Below are 19281 nucleotides of genomic sequence, written 5' to 3' on the forward strand. Positions count from 1 at the left end.
GGGTGATGGCAGAAAAAAGGGCCTTTAAGAAATCACTTTTTATTAGTAACCTTCATCAGAATATACAATGTGACTAAAAATAAATACCAGGAAGGTAAAATCATTGCTTCAGACCTGGACTCTTGACTATCCTGATTAGCAAGATACCTATGTTTGCATTCCTCTTTGGTCTGCACGCCCTTCCTGACGTACACTTTAACCCAGGTGGCATTTAGAAATAATGCTTAACAGATAAAGGGTGCGGCACTGGTTTATGAGGGATGGCACACTCACTCCAACCCTTGGTTCTTCAATGTTAACAAGCTCTGGTGGACTATTAACTAAGAGCATAATGTCATAACATGTCGGGGCCAGAGAATGTTGGCTCCTGAATCCTATATGAACCGTGTACTGAATTCAGTTCCATCCCTCCAGCTAGTGTTTAATCCAAGATGTCCCCAAGGTGAAAAGCCCATAGGCCTCTTGGGGGAGGGGGCTGGGGAATTAGCTGTAGCTAGTAATTAAAATAAGGGACCCTCCAGGCATGATGGTGTGCTTGAGTCTGCTGTTATCACGTGTTTTGGCGAAACACGTTACTTTGCGTTGGTTAGACCTGTCCAGCAGGTACCCTACATACCAAGTTTTCAAAACGAGTCCGGATCACAATCAAAATGGTGCGTGTGCGTAGTGCGTTGCTCTGTGCTATAGGCCATAGGTATGAACCATGTCCCTGTCTCCCATGTCAAGGGAAGGGAAATGGGGTCGGTCGTATTCCAACACTGGTTCGCATTCAACCTCGTCCTCCTGTTCAGGATCCTCCTCTTCTGGGTCGTCCTCTGACCCGTCGAACCTAGCACTGTACAGGGCACCGGGACAACTGTCCCCAGGACTCTCTGACGATAGGTCAACCGACAGGGTTTCCTGGTCGTTCGCCTCCGTCAGCCCGTGTGCAGGGTCCAATGGTTTCTGGGTAATGACCACTGATGGACTGCTTTGCCCATTGGCCCTGAGGAAACCCACCCTTTCGCTCTCCGGGTCCATGATGTTCTGCTGCAGGTTGGACCAAGACATTGGATCCTAATAAACACAAATTACATTTGACTACATACTAATTTAAAAGTAAAGGCATTTGTATCAATCAAACTTGCAGAGAGAGAGAGCTCCCTTATGCTTATCCTATGAAAGATGTTAAGTTATTTAGCAGTGACATTGCCACTTACACGCAGGCCCTGTTTAGTAAAAGTGCCCTAAAAAGAAGCATCCCATCAAATGATTGGTTGATTAACAATTATTCATGAACCCAGTTTGAAGAAGAATGAAGAATGTTTTGAGGAAGATTGACGTGGCCCAGAAAATGAGTGGGCCACTGTCCTGACTCACCAGGGTTGGGGGTAAAGATAGTGACTTAAGGAACCAAGCCTTGCTTTTCCAGACCATGAAGCCCACGCTGCAGACCACCAAAATGAACAACGCCAGCAGCAGTGCCAGGAACAGCGAGTAGGGTTCTGCAGCAACAATAAACCAGGTGGACTTATTGTAGGACACTTGATAAAAGCGGCTACTAAATGTAAAGGTTGTCTCCGGTTGTTATTCCAGATCAATGCATTGGCAGGGTTCCTTCGAATGTCCTTTCTACCTAGTTTACCAACGGGCATCAGTCTATTTATCCACTAGTGGAGAGTTCACAAGTGGGATTGTCGACCAATATTTATGCTTACAACCTGGTGTTGTAAAAGTGGTCATTAAAACACAATGTTTGGGTGGATCCATTACAAATGGGATGAATGTCATTAGGACAGTAATTAACTTTGGGCTCAATCTGGACCAAACAACCAGTGCTTGCTGATGCACCCACACTAGGAATGAACACACAATTAGTACTGCTGGATTTTACCTTCCACAGATTTCTGCTGGCCACAGATGGGGTCTTTGTGGTTGAACCCCATCTTGTGAATATCGTTCTGGAGCCAAGCGTTTAATGAGAGGCAGTGCTTTTCCTTTTTGGAAGGCAGCATGAAATCCAACTTGCACGGTTCATTTTGTACAAGGCACTTACCCCGTTGTGTAACCTGTAAAGAGCGCAACGTTAATACTACTGCTTCAACACTGCATTAGTACTACCACTGGTCCAACATTAATACTACTGCTCCAACACTAGATTCTTACTACCACTGGTCCAAACAACATTAATAATACTGGTCCAACCCTACATTAGTTTTACCACTGGTCCATACAACATTAATACTACTGATAGTAACCACCTTAATACTACTGGTCCAACACTAGATTCATACTACCACTGGTCCAACACTAGATTCATACTACCACTGGCACAAACAACATTAATACCAACACTGGTCCAACACTAGATTCATACTACCACTGGCACAAACAACATTAATACTAACACTGGTCCAAACAACATTAATACTACTGGTCCAACACTAGATTCATACTACCACTGGTCCAAACAACATTAATACTACTGGTCCAACACTAGATTCATACTACCACTGGTCCAAACAACATGAATACTACTGGTCCAACACTACAATCATATTACCACTGGTCCAACATTAATAATCCTGGTCCAACACTTAATTCCTACTACTGGTCCAACAGTACATTCATACTACCAATGGTCCAACATTTATACTACTGTTCCAACACTACATTCATGCTACCACTGGTCCAACATTGAAATTAATTATATATATACTACTGGTCTAACAAAACTTGAATACCAATAGCATGAGTACTGTTGATCGAACAGTACATACATCTACTAGTCCAAAACTACATTTATACTACTGGTCCAACCAAATCATACAGCTCGTCTGATATTAATACTACCAATCGTTCTTCATTACATTAAACTACCGACGGTCCAACACAATTGTCCAATTCTTCACTACTGATGGTCCAACGCAACATTAATACTATAGATGAATCAACACCAACACTACCAACTGTCCAACATTAATACTTCTGATGGTGCAAAACTAAACAACTGATCCGGTCCAACACAACACTAATATTACAAATGGTCCAACACTAGACTGCTGACGGTCCAACAAAACATTTTTATTTCTCTTACATTGTTTTCAGTGACATCGAAGGTAAGGCAGAGAGGGTCCGACTCGAGGCCAGCGGCCCATTTGAGCTCTGGGTGGATCCTCATGGGGTTAGGGAAGGTAACGGTGGCCACTGAGCCGTTCACAAGCACCTCCACTGGAGGAAGATCCAATGTGCCTGCAGAGAGGAAAAAAAAACAAGATGACCACATGACCATTAGCATCTATTTTTGTTTGCCTTAGCACTGCTTTGTATTTTTATTGATGGTGTCTTCCACTGCTGCAACACAGGAATTTCCCCTCCAGGGGATTAATAACGTTATATCCATCTATCTAATCTCAGCATGAGATAGATCATTTCTGGTGATGCTGATCAGGAAAGGTTCTGTAGAACTGAGTGGTAGGACTTACAGAGTATTTCAAATACACCTTCGTGTATTTTATTGAATGTGAACATTGGAGACGTGGTCCTGTCGGATTCCTGCCCGCCGCTGACGGCGGAGACCTCCACCTTGTACAAGTTTCTGGCACTCATAAAATTACTCCACACTTCGCCAGTCAAGTTGTACTGGAGGTCCCTGGTTGTCTCGTTGACCGTAGTCCACCCCTTGCTACACACACACACACACACACACACACACACACACACACACACACACACACACACACACAGATTATTTAGACTGAAGGGAAGTAATCTGGGGTCTCATTTATAAAAGTGTGCGTGGGATCGTTACTAAAAATGTGCGTACGCCCAGAAGCCAAGTTTTGCGTGCGCCAAAAAACATTCCGATTTATAAAACCCTGTGTACGCACACCGTACGCAATCTTTGCTTTATAAATCAGAGTGCCTACAAGTGTGCGCAGCTGAATCAGCTTCACGTTCCGCCCTGTACACGCCTTTTTAACCATAAATGGTCAATGCAAATGACCTCATGAGTTCGATCTGCATATAAAACAGACTAGTATTATGCCTTGTCGGAAACAATGGCAGAAGTACTGAGAAAAGCAAAAAAGCGAAATTTCACGGAGGTTGAAGTGGAGACACTTGTGGGTGAGATGGAGGCCCGAAAGGTAGTTTTGTTCGAACTCTGTCAGTAGCACGGAGCGCAAAGTCCCAGAATTAAAGAAGAAGTGGTCTGACATAAAGGTACATACTTTTATGTAGCCTACCAATAAATCGTTATGGTCCCTAAAGACCCTCTCCCTCCGAATCCTGCCATTTGCATGGTCTGCCAGAAGTGCCATATGGTGCAGCATTACCACGGCGCTCACCTCTGTATTTATAGGGTTACGGTAATAAGACTGACCGAGAACACCTTGGATAATCAGTTAGTAATCACCTAAATGTTCTTGAACATAACCCCTTTTTAATGCCTGATTTGTCATGAAAAGCATCAAGAGTAACGGACAACGATTGTGATGAGGAGTGTGGCTTTGTTTTCCACACATTTAATTGACATTTGATTATGTGTTAACAGTTTCACATAAAAATATTATGTTATTGACACATGTTGGACAGATGCTTTATTCCATGCAGTCGCGCCGTCAGTGGATAGTAGGGAGACCAGGGACAGTTGTAACACTTTTTGCATTTTTTAGCAATAAATCAAAAACCATTTACACTGGAATAACCAATTTGTTATATTATAAACTTCAATCTGTCATCTACTGAAACATGGTATTTAAGTGGTTTTATGAAAATATGTACAGGTTGCAAAATTGATTTTAATACAGTCTCACCCACTGTTACAACCATCCCAGTGTAAGGGATGGTTGTAACACATGTCAGGGACGGTTGTAACATGTCCAAAATATATGTAATTAGTCAATCATATACTCAATATTACTTATATTTCATGTTATTGTTATTATTAATTATTATATTTATTAGTAATGATTAATGATTATTAATGTATTCTATTTATTTGTAATGATTACCTTTTCTTTTCATACTACATGACAAAAAAGAGGTGAAGCCGTCAAATTATATATATATATCTTCTTGTAAAATCGATACAGGGTCACATGGCAAATGCCATATGATTTGGCCACTGACCTTACTGACTTTCCCTGTGTAATATCATTGGAAGCCCTCTCCAGCAAAGGAAATGGGACTCCCCAGTTTGTCTTCCTCTTTCTGATGTTTGGCATGCTTTAATGTTAACTCAGGACTCGGATTCAAAAGCTGTGATGCACATGAAACATTTAAGACATAGGCTACCACGCAACAATGATCGACAAGGAACAAATGGCAGGAACAAGGAAGTACAAAACACTAAACAGGAAGTAAACAATGGGAAACTGGATATGTATTATTGTATGTATGAATTAATATTATTATTATTATTATTATTATTATTTGCAATGCACAGTGTACATTTTACTTTTAACTTAAAATATAAATGAAACTTCGTTCGTCATACTGGGACGGTTGCAACAGGGCGTTACAACTGTCCCAGTATGACGAACCATGTTTTGATCTCATGTCAACTGGCTTGACTGCTAGTTTGACACTTGATAGCCATGTATATTTGTAGCTTACAAAACAGGGATTCTAATAATACTTGTTTGAATTCGTAGACATTTTATCTTTGGACAGCATCCAAAAAAGAACATCGGGAAGAAAAGTGTTTTTTTGACCTCAAAAACAGACTTTGCTTTATAGCGCCCCCTGTAGGTTTCAAATGCGACTCCCGTTTTCGCAAGTAAGGAGGGAAACTAAATGTGCACAAGCACAGTGAGTTTCGTCATCATAGCTGGTTTCTGATTGGAGGAATTCACAGTGTTACAACCGTCCCGTTACAACTGTCCCTGGTCTCCCTATGGAGTGACGGGATTAAAAGATTTTTTCTTTTTCTATTCTAAGTAGATGTTTCTGGAGTTATAACTGAGAAATAACGCAGTTGACTAGAATTATTCTGATTACATAGGATACGGGTTGAAATTAAATTTATGAAGGGCGATGATAAAACATAATCATTCTTCTCACTCTCACAATTCTTCTGTCTGACTTCAGTTCACCACCACACCATCTGTGTCGCCATTTCTCCTGTTCCTCCAAACCATGCGTACGAATGGGTCAGAGTTTGCTTAGGGCTGCGCACATTCTCCCGTCAAGTAATTTTTTTTATAGATCACAACCTTGGCGTGGAAAGTCACGTACGCCGTTTTGTGCTCTTTTTGGGAGACTAGTCAGTTTTCGGGACTAGTCTCCCGAAAACTGAGACCCCTGGTCAGTTTTCTACATGATTCTACCTTCAGTCTGCCTTGAGAGAGAAGGATCCAGTGGGACAGGTACGGGGGGGGGGGGGGGGGGGGGGGTACCTGTCGATGGTCTGCGAGATGATGTACACGCGGAAGAGGGGTTCTAGGACCTGCTGGCTGTACGTCCATGAGACCACCGTCTGGAAGTTTTTGCAGACCACCGACACGTTCACCGGAGCAGGAACTACACACACACACACACACACACACACACACACACACACACACACACACACACACACACACACACACACACACACACACACACACACACACACACACACACACACTTCAGGTATGTCCCTATGACTATTGATCGGATATATTTCCAATATATTTTCAATATATTTTAAATACGAGGCATAGTCTACATGAATCTTTAGCCAACTCTGCAACCGTCATCAGTCTACTTTCCTTTACAACTTCAATTTAGAGAGAAATTTAATGCTAAATTAGGTTGTGAAAACCTACTACAACACATGTCATGATCAGGGTTGAGGTCTAGGATGGACAATTAATCGAATCATTCTTAAATAAATACGACCTGGTTGGCCAAAGACACCAAACCAAAGATGTCATGTATAATCACGGATTTAGAAGTTTACATTTGCACAACCATGGACCTACTAACCTAAAAACAACATATTATTTAATATTGTGTTTTGTTGGCTTTGTTTGACAACAGAGCAGGCGTTATATTCACTCACCATTCGACGAGGCACATTGGACGCAAATGACAAGCCAGAAAACCCAGGAAATCACTGAACACATGGTCCTGAGCTTCATAGTAGGCTATTTATCTATGATAATCTGATGTCACATCTCTTCAGATCGTCCGACACAGGGAGGTTCCGCACAAGAATTGTCATCACTAAGATTTAGCAAAACTGGACAGCATTTACTAAATAGCAATGAGGCACCTTGACGCTCGATACCTTTCCCAGTACGCCTGACGTCACCGCACCCAAGCAGGTAAAAATCAGGTGATCTCCTCCCTCATACCGGCTCTTTTGCAAGGAATGCAATTGATGCAATATCTATGCCACCTAGTGAACACACATTGTACTGTTTGGCAGTCCTGTAGTCGCTTTGTTGAACGAGACCGAATGCAGATGCACAAAACCTCGTCTATCGTCCGCATTGATTTTATTCGGTAAATTAATTTCGCTTATTGGTAAAAAAAAAAAAATAGCCCCAGTGAACACCCACAACAATGACGTTGGCTTACAATAAAACACAAATTCAAATCACGTTGATCGGTCAGAAAAGTCAGAAATATGGATCCAGGGGCTATACTTTTCTGAGAACTAAAGGGAGTAAACACGTGGTGATCAAAGTGATAAAAATGTTCACATTATTTGATTGGACTAAACCAATCCAACCACCCCCGGTAGGCCTATATTTTAGGTCTACACCGTGTAATGAAATAAACTCACCGAGCGAAACAACAGAAAGATCTGCAATGTATACTGGTGTGTTGTGTTCTGATTTGTGTTAACATTGATCGGGAGACTAGTCTCAAGTTGGTAAAAAGTTGGAGCCGAAGTCCTGCATGAAAAACCTCATGTCCTCTGGTCTCTGAAAAGGTAAATAAGGGAGGGAGCCCAGATTTCGCCTTGATCCGATTCTTCTTCCGAGAGCATGGTGTAGCCTACATAGTCAGTGCCCGCATCGGGACGGACCACAAGCCATCGTTCTCGTTTATACTCAACTTCCATACTTGGGCAAACCTTCAAAGTGTTCGGTTCTCCTCTATGAAGGTATTATTGTAGCAAAAGTCTTTAGCACCTGTAACTGCAGAATTTGAATGCGTACACTAAAGTCACAGTAAATTTGAAGTCGTATATATTTATTTTGCATGTGTACTCTAAAGTCACAAATGTGTAACAGTACATTTGTAGTCGTAAAAAAAATAAATATATTTTTTATACCATTGTAAACACAAAATAGGGTCTACGAGTACGCTAATCTGTGTTACAGGTGCACAAATCCTTTTGCTACAATTATTGCAGCGCAGTTGGTGCAAAACACATTCGCACACCCGTGTTTCATAATCTGAGAACATGCCCAAAAGGTGTGCATTCGTAAACCCAAATTTGAACAAATGCATCAGAAGTTGCACATCTGTGAACGCTATGTTAATTCAGCATTTTAATGAGCGAGCACAAAACCATTTTACAACTGCTCGAATCTGCTCCTGCAAGTCTCAGCTGTGGGGTTTTTTGCAGGTTGTTTTGCAACACCCCTAGGTGGTAAATGTGTAGCAAAAGTATTCGTATCCGTAGATGACAGAGCGTCCGTGAGCGGGACAAAATAGTCCCGCCCATAATTTCCTAATCCAATGAAAATCGCCGGCAGGGATGCATTTCTCAAATTACACTGGGACCCACTGCGTGCCAGTCATGGAGCTATAAAGATCGCAGCATACCCAGCGCGGGATACGTTTCTTTCTGGAGAAGTGAAGAGGGCGTCCTACTGAACGGAGATGGGTATCCTATATTATGTTAAATGAAATGACTTGGTTCAAGTGAATTCCCCCCAAAGTATTTAATTAACATGCCGCAAATGTCCTTGAATGTATTTTAATGGTCGCCATAACATAAATTCAGAAATGTTAATGCAATACTTTGGGGAGAATTCACTTGAACTAAGTAATTTCATTTTACATAATGTAGGATACCCACCTCCGTTCAGTAGGACGCCCGCGCTGAGAATGCTGCGATCTTTATAGCTCGCGATTGGTCCCAGTCAGGGACGGCTGGTATAAATGGGCTAACAGGGCTAAGCCCTCTTACAGTGAAAATAAAAAAAATATTATTAAAAACTTAGAACATATTGTTTTAAATGTTGGTAGAACCTAAAGGAGCAACAGCACCAAAAAGTGACAGAAAAACCCAGGATATATATATCTTCGTTTTTTTCCTGTGAATGGGCTAAATGTATTCAGCCCAAGCGCAGTAGCGTAAGCTTCCATTGACGTTTGATTGACAGGTGCCCTGACACGCCCCCTTCATATGCTTCCCATTAGCCCAAAGGCTGACCTAGCACAGTAGCTACAGTACAGTGACCTTCGACTAATCACAGCACAGTCAGTAGCGCAAGTGCAGTATGGCGGGCGTTAGCATGAAAATGAATGAAGTGGATTTTTTACTTTCTAATCGGTTTTCTTTAATGTCTTTGGAGGAAAAATTGGAAGTGAAAAGATTGGGGACACATCAACCAAACGATGCACAGATAGTCAGGAGTGCGGTCAGAATATGGCCGGTAATAGTGCATTTGTAAGCGGGTCAACTACGTTTCGTATCGAAACATTTAAAAAGCTGTCTAAATAACCCAACATGACGTGACAAGTGTGTAGAGATAGTGGCCCCTCTCCAAGCTGCATTTCAGCGACAGGCAGTAACAATAAGGTTCTCTAAGGAATCGGAAATGATCTAATTTAATGTTGCATACAACATTGCCAAAGAGTTGCCCTTCTCAATTTAAATCCGAAATTATTCTCATGAAGAGAAATGGATTAAACATCAACCCGACATATAGCAATGATGGCATGTGCACAATTAATTGCAGTAGGCCTAATGGGCGACACCTTAAAGCAAAAGACAGCTGCGGACGTCGGAAACGCCACATGGCCTACATGTCCTTCATGATTGACGGCGACACAGACGTCTCTACCAAAGAGTGTGATCGTCTACAGCCGCATTTTGCGCAAAGGGAGACCAGTCAACATTTTAATTGTGTAATAGCCTACTTTAAGCACAAAAAAAGTTTTATTTTGCTTAATGGTTTAGTTCGAAATGTTCAATTTCAGCTCAGTGAAGCACTTTAAACACCTTATTTTCTTCTATTTATAATTGTGCTTCAAATAAAGACATGCCTTTCTCTACACCTTAATCTTGTTTAAAAATCATTCACATTATATGAAAGTTATGAACAGAGATATAAAGGTGACCTCATGGCGTCTGGAGCCCTGTGAAGTATTGATAAATGTAATGCAGCATTCTTTAGCCCACCCACCCAAAATCACCACCAACCGTCACTGTAATTTGAGAAATGCATCCCTGCCGGCGATTTTCATTGGATTAGGAAATTATGGGCGGGACTATTTTGTCCCGCTCACGGACGCTCTGTCATCTACGGATACGAATACTTTTGCTACACATTTACCACCTAGGGGTGTTGCAAAACAACCTGCAAAAAACCCCACAGCTGAGACGTGCAGGAGCAGATTCGAGCAGTTGTAAAATGGTTTGGTGCTCGCTCATTAAAATGCTGAATTAACATAGCGTTCACAGATGTGCAATTTCTGATGCATTTGTTCAAATTTGGGTTTACGAATGCACACCTTTTGGGCATGTTCTCAGATTATGAAACACGGGTGTGCGAATGTGTTTTGCACCAACTGCGCTGCAATAATTGTAGCAAAAGGATTTGTGCACCTGTAACACAGATTAGCGTACTCGTAGACCCTATTTTGTGTTTACAATGGTATAAAAAATATATTTATTTTTTTTACGACTACAAATGTACTGTTACACATTTGTGACTTTAGAGTACACATGCAAAATAAATATATACGACTTCAAATTTACTGTGACTTTAGTGTACGCATTCAAATTCTGCAGTTACAGGTGCTAAAGACTTTTGCTACAATAATACCTTCATACTCCTCCGCCCCTCAAAGTCCGGCTGAATCCTATCATCACCAGTTTGTTGTAAATTTCTTGTATTAAATAATCAGGGTTGATCATCTGAGGTTGTTTTGCACAATTTACATATTTATGCATTATATTTATTGATGTTTTGACTGTCTCAGCCATGACATGGCACTTTGTATAGTAGGCTAATCGTTTTAAATGATGACATAAATGTATTCATCTTAGGTAGAGGCCAGATGCAGCATAGCCACAGAGTGAGATGGCTCCCGTATACAACTCATGCATGAAAAACCATTCTGAGATGTTAATACCGTGGGTGACTTATCGTTTGACGGTGTTGAATACAACATCCAAATCATCCTCAATGGCGGCTTTAACATAATTTTTTATTACAATAAATATTAATATGGTTTGTAATTTGAATGTGCTACATTTAACACGAGCTAGGTCTACGTTTACATTTCTGAACACTCTTTTTTTCGTTGAAGAATCTGTGAGCTTTTACGGTTTTTTTCCACTGACCTGTGATGACTCATGATGTGGGAGCTTACATGGATTTCCAAGCAACAGGGATCAGGAAGTTGTTGCAATATGCCTCAGCCCTACTTTCTCCTGGAGGACATTATCTCTAGGACACTAAATGGCTTTGAGAAAGTGTCTCCTAAATTATTAAATAGTTAAGTCCTGACCTACACCATAATTGAAATGTTTAAGCTACAAAATAAACATGAAGAATAACTGGTGTGTACAGTCTGTGCAGTTTTTTCTTCATGACTTTAATAACAAAATATGTGAATGACACATGCATGACAGTGTCTGATACAAAGTTAGAGAACGTTCAGCGTTAGAGTTTAAGTTTTGTACTTTCCAAAATAAAATATAATACCTAAACTAAACCATCTCCAACCTAATACAACGTAACCATCTGTAAAAGATGACCTTAATATCAGTAACGGAATACCCTAGCTTTCCATTTAGCAATGTTAACCTAAAACCTAAATGTAGCTTCCAATTGGTTTAAGCTTTGTACTTCAGGACATTGTGCTATTCACAGTGACATTGCTGCTCATCACCTTGTCCTCTCGGAATCAAGGCAGGGCCGAGCTTCTCGCGTGGGTCAAAGGATAAAATTCATAGATCAGCTAAGGCGTGACAAAGGTCTCCAGTCTGCTAATGAAATATTAACATGCATGATACACAGACCTTCGTGGCACGCCATTACCCATCATGACTCCCGAGGAGACTCGACATGACTGTAGTACAAGATTTCCCCGAAGTCATTGTTTCCAGACCATCAAACACTATGATAATCACCAATAATGACTAGCTTGTGCTCATCCGCCAGCAGAACAGAAACCTTGTTGGCTTGAGATTCTAGAAAACCCTTGGCTCCTTGGTTAGAGGTGGCTAAGGGATTCACCATGCTTGGCATTGCAGTGAAGAAAGTCTCAGAAAGTTTGTCAGGCCAATTACTGGGCCCACCCTCGCTCGCCTCTGGAATGAGCTCCCCATGTCCCCTCACTACACTTTGGAAGGCTTGGTAGTCATCGTCCCCGGGAACCAGGCTGCAAGCAGGGGCAGGGCGAGGCTCTTCACACAGATTTGAACCACAGACTTTCACAGACGGTTCCTCTTGGCCGTAAACATGTTCCATCAGGCTAGCTGCTCGGCCTAGGTGCGACGCGTTCAAGGTCTCGCGCCGAAGTGCTCCTGTTGAACAAACACTAGACACGGAGGAGCCAACGCCACACAAGATGGAGGTAGAAGTGGCCTCGCTTCGAGAAGGGCTGTACTCAAGGTCTACCTGCAGACCATCTGTTGGGAATGAGCTCATCGAATGATCCCTTTTCATGTAGGGTGAATCCTGTCTACTTACTAAAGGCTGCCTCTGTCTAGTCAGCTGGAAAATAGGCACCTGGAAATCTGGACTGGGGTCGTACGATGCATCCCTCAACATGCTGGGATTGAGCAAGGACTCACTGAGCACTGCAGGCAGGGCACCGTTCAACCCCTGGGTCCTAAAAGGAGGAGCCATGGAATAGTTTAAGATTTCAAAGAAGCCCAGGGTTGAGGTCCCAGGGACTGGATTGTAGCCCGGGTTGCTGTGGCCCATGAAGAGCCAGGGAGCCGTGGTGGAAGGCAGGGAGACCTCGGGGAGGGCCTTACGCATGGCATCCTCCATGCTGGAGACGATGTCCGCAGAGACCTTCTGAGAGTTCCCCAGAGAGGAGGACACGCAGTCAGCTCTAGAGCTTTGATGGGAGTATACCCCCGGGCTGCTGCCAGGGAAGAGAACCCATTAGAGAAAGTCATACAATCGTGCCACATCGTGATCATCAACACACCCTGTAGCTGCTATATTTACTTAATGTATAGATTTATAGCTGAAGAGAGCCACCCAATAGAAGATATTACTGTGATATATACCAACCATGTCATTGTGTCATCTTTGACCTCTTTAGGGGAGTCAACATAGACAGAGCAGAGGGCAGGATTCTGAGGCATTAGTACCTGGGAAATGATCAGCAAATCATTCAAACAATTGTTGATCCTTGCCTTTTAATTCACTCGATGATACGTAATAATCAAGGCACAAGTCAAATTTAAGATATAAACAATATATTTTTTTCTTTTTTAAGTTTAAGTTGAAATTATGTCACAAAGATGTATTTATAATTTCTAGGCATAATATAATTACAAAGTGACCTATAAGTCGTCATATATAGTATCTTAGACCAGAAACGTCAGGTATAACTCTGTAATACGCATCGATATAAAGCCCTGTACCTTGTGCTCTACTGGTACCATATCTAGAAGGGTGGAGTTCTTGTATTTGCCAACGTTATACCACAACTTCGTTTTTAACCTATAAATAAAGATAAATTAAAAGTAAAAACATATTGAACATGACTTCATCGTTTAACACAGATTATTGATGACATCATGACACTACTGACTGCAGGGAGGAGGGTGACTCACCGTGTGATGAGATGTAGCAGGGAACTGGTGATGATCACAGCAGCAACACTCAGGCTCAGGATGATCACCACCAAAATAGTGTCGGAAGAAACGCCTGAGGAAGCACAAAATATATGACCTATATGAGGGATACATCCGTGCTCTTCCATGATCGCCAGCCACTAGCTCATTACATTTCTTCATTCACGAGAGAGAATGGCTAAATTGACGGCACGCTGGCATGTCCGTTACCACTAACAAGATGCACAAATATACATATTTTGGGCGGCTATCCGTTAATACTCAGCATACCCGCCTAGACCCGGAGACCTGGACAGGTGGAGATGGAGATGGGTGTAGCTAAGAACAGCAGGAGAAGCAAAGGAGAGGGTCGCCCAATAGATGGGGACCGGAGTTGGCTCAGGGTTTAGAACTTACGGGTGGTGAATGGGAAGTCCTCACTACGTTCACCGTCCAACGACAAGACACTCCTCACGTTGACCACGTAATACGTGCCCGGCTGCAGGGACTCCAAAATGCAATACAGTGTCCCGGACGAAACGTTGACTTCCTGGCGCAGAAAGACAGAGGGTTCAACGAATAAATGGTGTCTAAACCTTTAAGAAAAAATCCAAATACATCCATAGTTCCACAACAACCGATATTGGCAGTATTAGTAACATTGAGTTTACATTGAATCATTTCAATTTTTGTCATTATATTTTTTTAAGGGAGATTCTGATTCTGGTTGACAGGTCAGTGGGGAGACAGAAGAAATTAGAAAGTTATTGACGCGTAGATGAACCGGAGTCTCTGGGGAGTGTGCTCCTACCGTGCCTTCCTCTCCTGGTCTGCGGTAGGTCACCACGGCCGTCATTTCGAAGATGGGTTCTTTATAGTTTGTGTCCCACTCAACCCGATAATCCCCATTTTCTCTTCTCACTGAAGTGACTTTAGGGGCTCTGGGTTTTCCTGGGGTGGGGGTTAGGCAGTACACAGAGTTCACTAAGGAGCAGGTAGGTGTTAGACAGTAGAGAGACCGGTCATTAAGGAGCAGGAAGGGGTTGGACAGGGAATGGAAACAGGTCATGAAGGACCAGGTAGGGGTTAGACAGTACCGAGACTGGTCATTAAGGAGCAGGTAGGGGTTAGACACTGAATATAGAGACAGGTCATTAAGGAGCAGGTAGGGGTTATACAGTACAGAGACAGGACATTAAGAGCAGGTAGGGGTTGGAGTGATTATAGAGACAGGTCATTAAGGAGCAGGTAGGGGTTAGACAGTACAGAGACAGGTCATTAAGGAGCAGGTAGGGGTTAGACAGTACAGAGACAGGTCATTAAGGAGCAGGTAGGGGTTAGACAGTACAGAGACAGGTCATTAAGGAGCAGGTAGAGGTTGGACAGTACAGAGACAGGTCATTAAGGAGCAGGTAGGGGTTAGACAGTACAGAGACAGGTCATTAAGGAGCAGGTAGGGGTTAGACAGTACAGAGACAGGTCATTAAGGAGCAGGTAGAGGTTGGACAGTACAGAGACAGGTCATTAAGGAGCAGGTAGGGGTTGTGTAGATACAGAGTCTAGTATTCCCAATACTTTGGAAATATTTGGAATATCAAGGATTTAGGTCAAGAAAACAGTTTGCATTAAACTCACTGTTTTTGAACACGCTAATGTTTTTGGACTCCACTAGATCCCCAGCTTTCCACAGCGTTGTGTTGTGAATGTCTGACGAAAGAAACAAACTAATACCATGGTGAAGTTAGAAACATATTCTATAATTGATCTTCAACAGATATTGACGATCCGTAAAATAGCCATTACCCCTCCATGTTCATCGAACAACTGCATGTCCATGTCGGATCAGAGTCACGTGTTAACTTGCAATCACGCTCACTGAAAAGAGAATTAAAGCACAATATTTCGGATTTGAATAACGTATTAATAGCGTATGAGCTTTAAAAAAAGAATAAAAAAAAACTACTAGTAGGCCTACTACGTTGGGAAGCATTTCATAAGGTGATGATCATGCCTCGCATCAAAGGTTCGGGACCTACGTGTATCTCTGGGACCCCTCCACCTTGGTGTTGAGGTAATATTCGCTACAGTTTGTCGCGTTGGACGGAGGAAGGAACTGACAGAACATCAGCAGATCGAAGTCGTTGGTGCAGCGAAGATTTAGCGCTGTGCCTTCCAAACAAAAGATACATATTGAACTTTGAAAAAAGTCAGATTAAATACAAAACTCTGCCACCTCACCAAATGTCTCGCTTCAATGTAAATCTTTCTCTTACCATGTGTGACCACAGAAATGCTGTTTAGAAGGAAGAGCCCCAGGTAGAGCCTGAATCCAAAGGACGAAATGTGTAACAACATTACTGCTGTTCATTGGGGTGTGATCTTGGTTCACAGTGGAATCCGCTCCACAGTGCACTACTTGGAGTGTGTTGGGTTGAATGACACAGAAACACAACATGTGCTTCGCTCTGAATGTGGTTATGCTTTCTTGAAGTGCCCCACCTATTTCTTTGGAAAGGGGAAATAGGCCTCCTTCTCACACTCTGTTGAAACCTCAGCAATGGACCAACACTAACAATATATGACAAGATATTCTGTGTGTCCCCATGAGGCAAGGCGTGAATTGAAACCAAATCCTGACATCGATTAAAGCGATTATTTCCTATCACAATTTCCTAATTCCTATCACAATAGGCCCATTACCAGTTCCCAATTTTTTATTTCCTTTATTTCAACAGTTATCTTGACATTTATACACACATACAGATACCAATCCAAACTGCCACAATTAATAAAACTAAACGAAGGGAATAGGAGATGTTGAGGTTCCAGTTCACCAAGGGTCGTAAGACCAACAAAAGCTGAACATAATAAAACCTAACCCTAAACCTAACGCTAACCCTGAACTCCCCAAAACAGCTAGGACTAATCGTAACACGATCTAAAGGAGTGCCCTTCTAACCAATCAGAGGCGAGATTCCCAGACTTCTCCTATGAAAAAAATATAGCATGACGTTGATGGCTTTTCAGACACAAACCGGCGGCCATTGATGTGTCACACCTTTTGTTGCTCTGATTGACTATAGGTCTTTCCAAATGCGTCCAGATGAATTTCTGACTGTTGATAAAGCCCAATCAAAAATGAACGATGAGTGGCTCCAGAAAAAGTCCATTTACGAATTAGTCTTGGGATGTCCGGCCATTTCATTTGGTCATTGTTTAGTAATTGAGCTTGAAAGTATTGGTCATAATGGGAAGACAGCGTTCTGTTTGAAACTTTATCATGCTAGACATGGCAAAAAAAAGACTTAATTAGCTTGGTCACGGTATATACATTGATTTATGGTGCGTTCTGGCGCTCATCCAAACCAATGGGCCGTGGGACTTATCCTGCCTCCAACTAAGAGAGGTGCACTGGAATGCCTGTCGAAAGTGGATCCTCCTACCAGCAAATTCAGGGGAGTTCGACCTACCCCGACCTCACCAAGATTAAGTTTGAGAATAATGGCGGCGCCCGTGGAGCCACACGTCGTGAGAGGTAAAACTTCAACGAATAGGCTATAAACTTAACTTCTCTAGGTGTGGGTTGTTTTAGACACTGCAATTTTAACAGAACTTGTTTTTTATATTATGGCGTCAAATTATGGCTTATTACTACGTTATTATCTGTTAGCATGAAGATATAGCCTATATACCAATTTATCTTACATAGTGATATGCAGCGCTTTTACATATAGAGGTCCAGAATGATTAGATCGATCGCTTTAACTTTATATTAGAAGATCGCTATATCTTCAACCAATTACCCAGTGCTGGACATTATGTAAATCAATGTGTTTGACTAATTGTTAATATTGTAATATGTCCTCTCAGGAGGCTGCGATTTTGGTAGTAGGCTATAGCCTACTCATTTGTTGTGATTAGGCTAGGTGGGAGTTCAAAGGTTAGCGAGTAGCTGTTTGCTCTTTTGATGCATAGCCTAGCCGTTAATTTAACGTTTCCGTATGAGGAAAGATCCAAACCCCTCATGGGACCTTTATAGGCTACCAGCAAGATGTGACCGGAATGCATACTTCCTCAATGAAGCCTGTACGGTCAGCATGCAAATTGTCCTTCCAGGTAGGTCATGGAGCAGTCTATATAATTGTCAGCCATAGAAACATAAGAAAAAGCAAAGACAGAAACTCACCACATCCTCAATTCATGACAGCGTCTGAGGAGCAGGGACCTCCGACAGACTGTCGGTCTGTCTGCTCCTCTGCCCCCGACTCCTGATCCACCAGCCTGCCTCTCCTGCTTCGCCTGCCTGACCTCCCGATCGCCGTCGCATCCCTGTCGGTCTGTCTGTTCACCCGTTCCCTACTGCCCATCTGCCCTCCCGTTGCCGACCTCTGCCTGCTGACTACTCTCTGCCTGCCGATCCTGTGTCTGAATAAACTCTTGGGGCACCGCTGAGTGGCAGAGAGGGACCTCCGCCTGCCACTCCTTCCGCTCCTTTGCCGAAGAGCTCAGGAGAGTCTTCGGGACCGGCCCTCTGGGAGCCGAAGCCAGCCGAGAATGGTTAGCCCTGTTCCAGGGAAGCCGTTCAGTCTCGGACTATGCCATCGATTTCCGCACCAGGGCTCCCATGTGTGATTGGAACCCGGCCGCCCTCCGTGATGTCTTCCTACAAGGGCTGGCTGGGTACATCAAGGATGAGCTCGTTACCTACGACCCGCCGTCAACACTAGTAGTAATTCTTCCTACTCAAGACCACACACCCCAATGGTGTGTGGTCTTTGTATTTCCATGTGGCATCCATCAATGGCCCCTGATAATGTCTTGTATGCCACACTTTGGGTTGAAAGCAGCAGAGGAGTCCTCTCACAATTGGTAGACCAGCTGATAAAAGTTGCAAAAAGCACTTCCACAATACATCTATGGGCTGATGATTGTGGCATGTTAAATTTGTCTGACGTTTCATGAAAACTATTCTGATTGCCCAAATACCAAAAAAAAAGTGCAACCTTTTGCCTCCGAGGAATTGCAGGAGGGCCTGTGTGCTCTTCATTTAGGCCCAGCTGCTTCAGCAGGTAAATAATGTCATCAAACTGGGAGTGGGTAATGCGAAGATGTCATGTGTGTTCATCCATTTGAAATAGTATTTCCCACTCAGTACCAGTCTTGAGAATTTGCTGTGGTGTTTTTTTGGCAAGTATTGCTATTCTGAAAAGGAGAGTTTATGAGTTCCTGAAATACGGACAGAATTTTAAAAAAATGAATACTAGAGTAAAAAGGCCTACAATAAATGCAGATGACATGCAGACAACTTTGAAGTCGGAATTGGT

General features: G+C 42.6%; 2 protein-coding genes across 6 annotated transcripts; both read right to left on the minus strand.

Moving 5' to 3' along the window:
• Positions 1-23: 23 nt before the first annotated feature.
• On the minus strand, positions 24-7344 carry ifngr1 (interferon gamma receptor 1). Of its 2 annotated transcripts, none has more exons than XM_060047115.1 (7): positions 7028-7344; positions 6381-6504; positions 3465-3664; positions 3077-3231; positions 1874-2048; positions 1360-1484; positions 24-1029 (listed from the first exon to the last, which is right to left on the minus strand). In XM_060047115.1, exons 1-7 carry the CDS (start codon positions 7104-7106, stop codon positions 682-684), a joined length of 1206 nt encoding a protein of 401 aa, XP_059903098.1. In that variant the 5' UTR covers positions 7107-7344; the 3' UTR covers positions 24-681. The 2 variants fall into 2 exon arrangements, with proteins under 2 accessions (XP_059903098.1, XP_059903096.1); XM_060047113.1 differs by having other exon boundaries at positions 24-1056; positions 7028-7331.
• A 4002-nt stretch (positions 7345-11346) lies between these two features.
• Positions 11347-16531, minus strand: LOC132453993 (uncharacterized). Of its 4 annotated transcripts, none has more exons than XM_060047119.1 (10): positions 16231-16531; positions 15994-16126; positions 15761-15832; positions 15593-15681; positions 14769-14908; positions 14375-14507; positions 13958-14051; positions 13766-13844; positions 13410-13489; positions 11347-13257 (listed from the first exon to the last, which is right to left on the minus strand). In XM_060047119.1, exons 1-10 carry the CDS (start codon positions 16310-16312, stop codon positions 12273-12275), a joined length of 1887 nt encoding a protein of 628 aa, XP_059903102.1. In that variant the 5' UTR covers positions 16313-16531; the 3' UTR covers positions 11347-12272. The 4 variants fall into 4 exon arrangements, with proteins under 4 accessions (XP_059903102.1, XP_059903101.1, XP_059903100.1 ...); XM_060047118.1 differs by having other exon boundaries at positions 11347-13254; positions 15994-16152; positions 16231-16392; XM_060047117.1 differs by having other exon boundaries at positions 15994-16152; positions 16231-16391.
• Between the last annotated feature and the right edge of the window lie 2750 nt (positions 16532-19281).

The sequence above is a fragment of the Gadus macrocephalus genome, chromosome 3, assembly GCF_031168955.1.
Source record: "Gadus macrocephalus chromosome 3, ASM3116895v1".
Taxonomy (NCBI): Eukaryota; Metazoa; Chordata; class Actinopteri; order Gadiformes; family Gadidae; genus Gadus; species Gadus macrocephalus.

What these genes read in the sequence shown, in the direction of transcription:
- LOC132453993 (XM_060047117.1), bottom strand. Translation starts at nt 16,325, where the DNA reads ATGAACAGCAGTAATGTTGTTACACATTTCGTCCTTTGGATTCAGGCT. An exon ending in CTGCTACATCTCATCACACG is followed by an intron (nt 13,845 to 13,957) that starts GTGAGTCACCCT and finishes CTTTATTTATAG; the next exon opens with GTTAAAAACGAAGTTGTGGT. An exon ending in AAAGATGACACAATGACATG is followed by an intron (nt 13,258 to 13,409) that starts GTTGGTATATAT and finishes CTTCCCTGGCAG; the next exon opens with CAGCCCGGGGGTATACTCCC.
- ifngr1 (XM_060047113.1), bottom strand. Translation starts at nt 7,106, where the DNA reads ATGAAGCTCAGGACCATGTGTTCAGTGATTTCCTGGGTTTTCTGGCTT. An exon ending in CCAATGTGCCTCGTCGAATG is followed by an intron (nt 6,505 to 7,027) that starts GTGAGTGAATAT and finishes GTGTGTGTGTAG; the next exon opens with TTCCTGCTCCGGTGAACGTG. An exon ending in CCAGCAGAAATCTGTGGAAG is followed by an intron (nt 1,485 to 1,873) that starts GTAAAATCCAGC and finishes TTGTTGCTGCAG; the next exon opens with AACCCTACTCGCTGTTCCTG.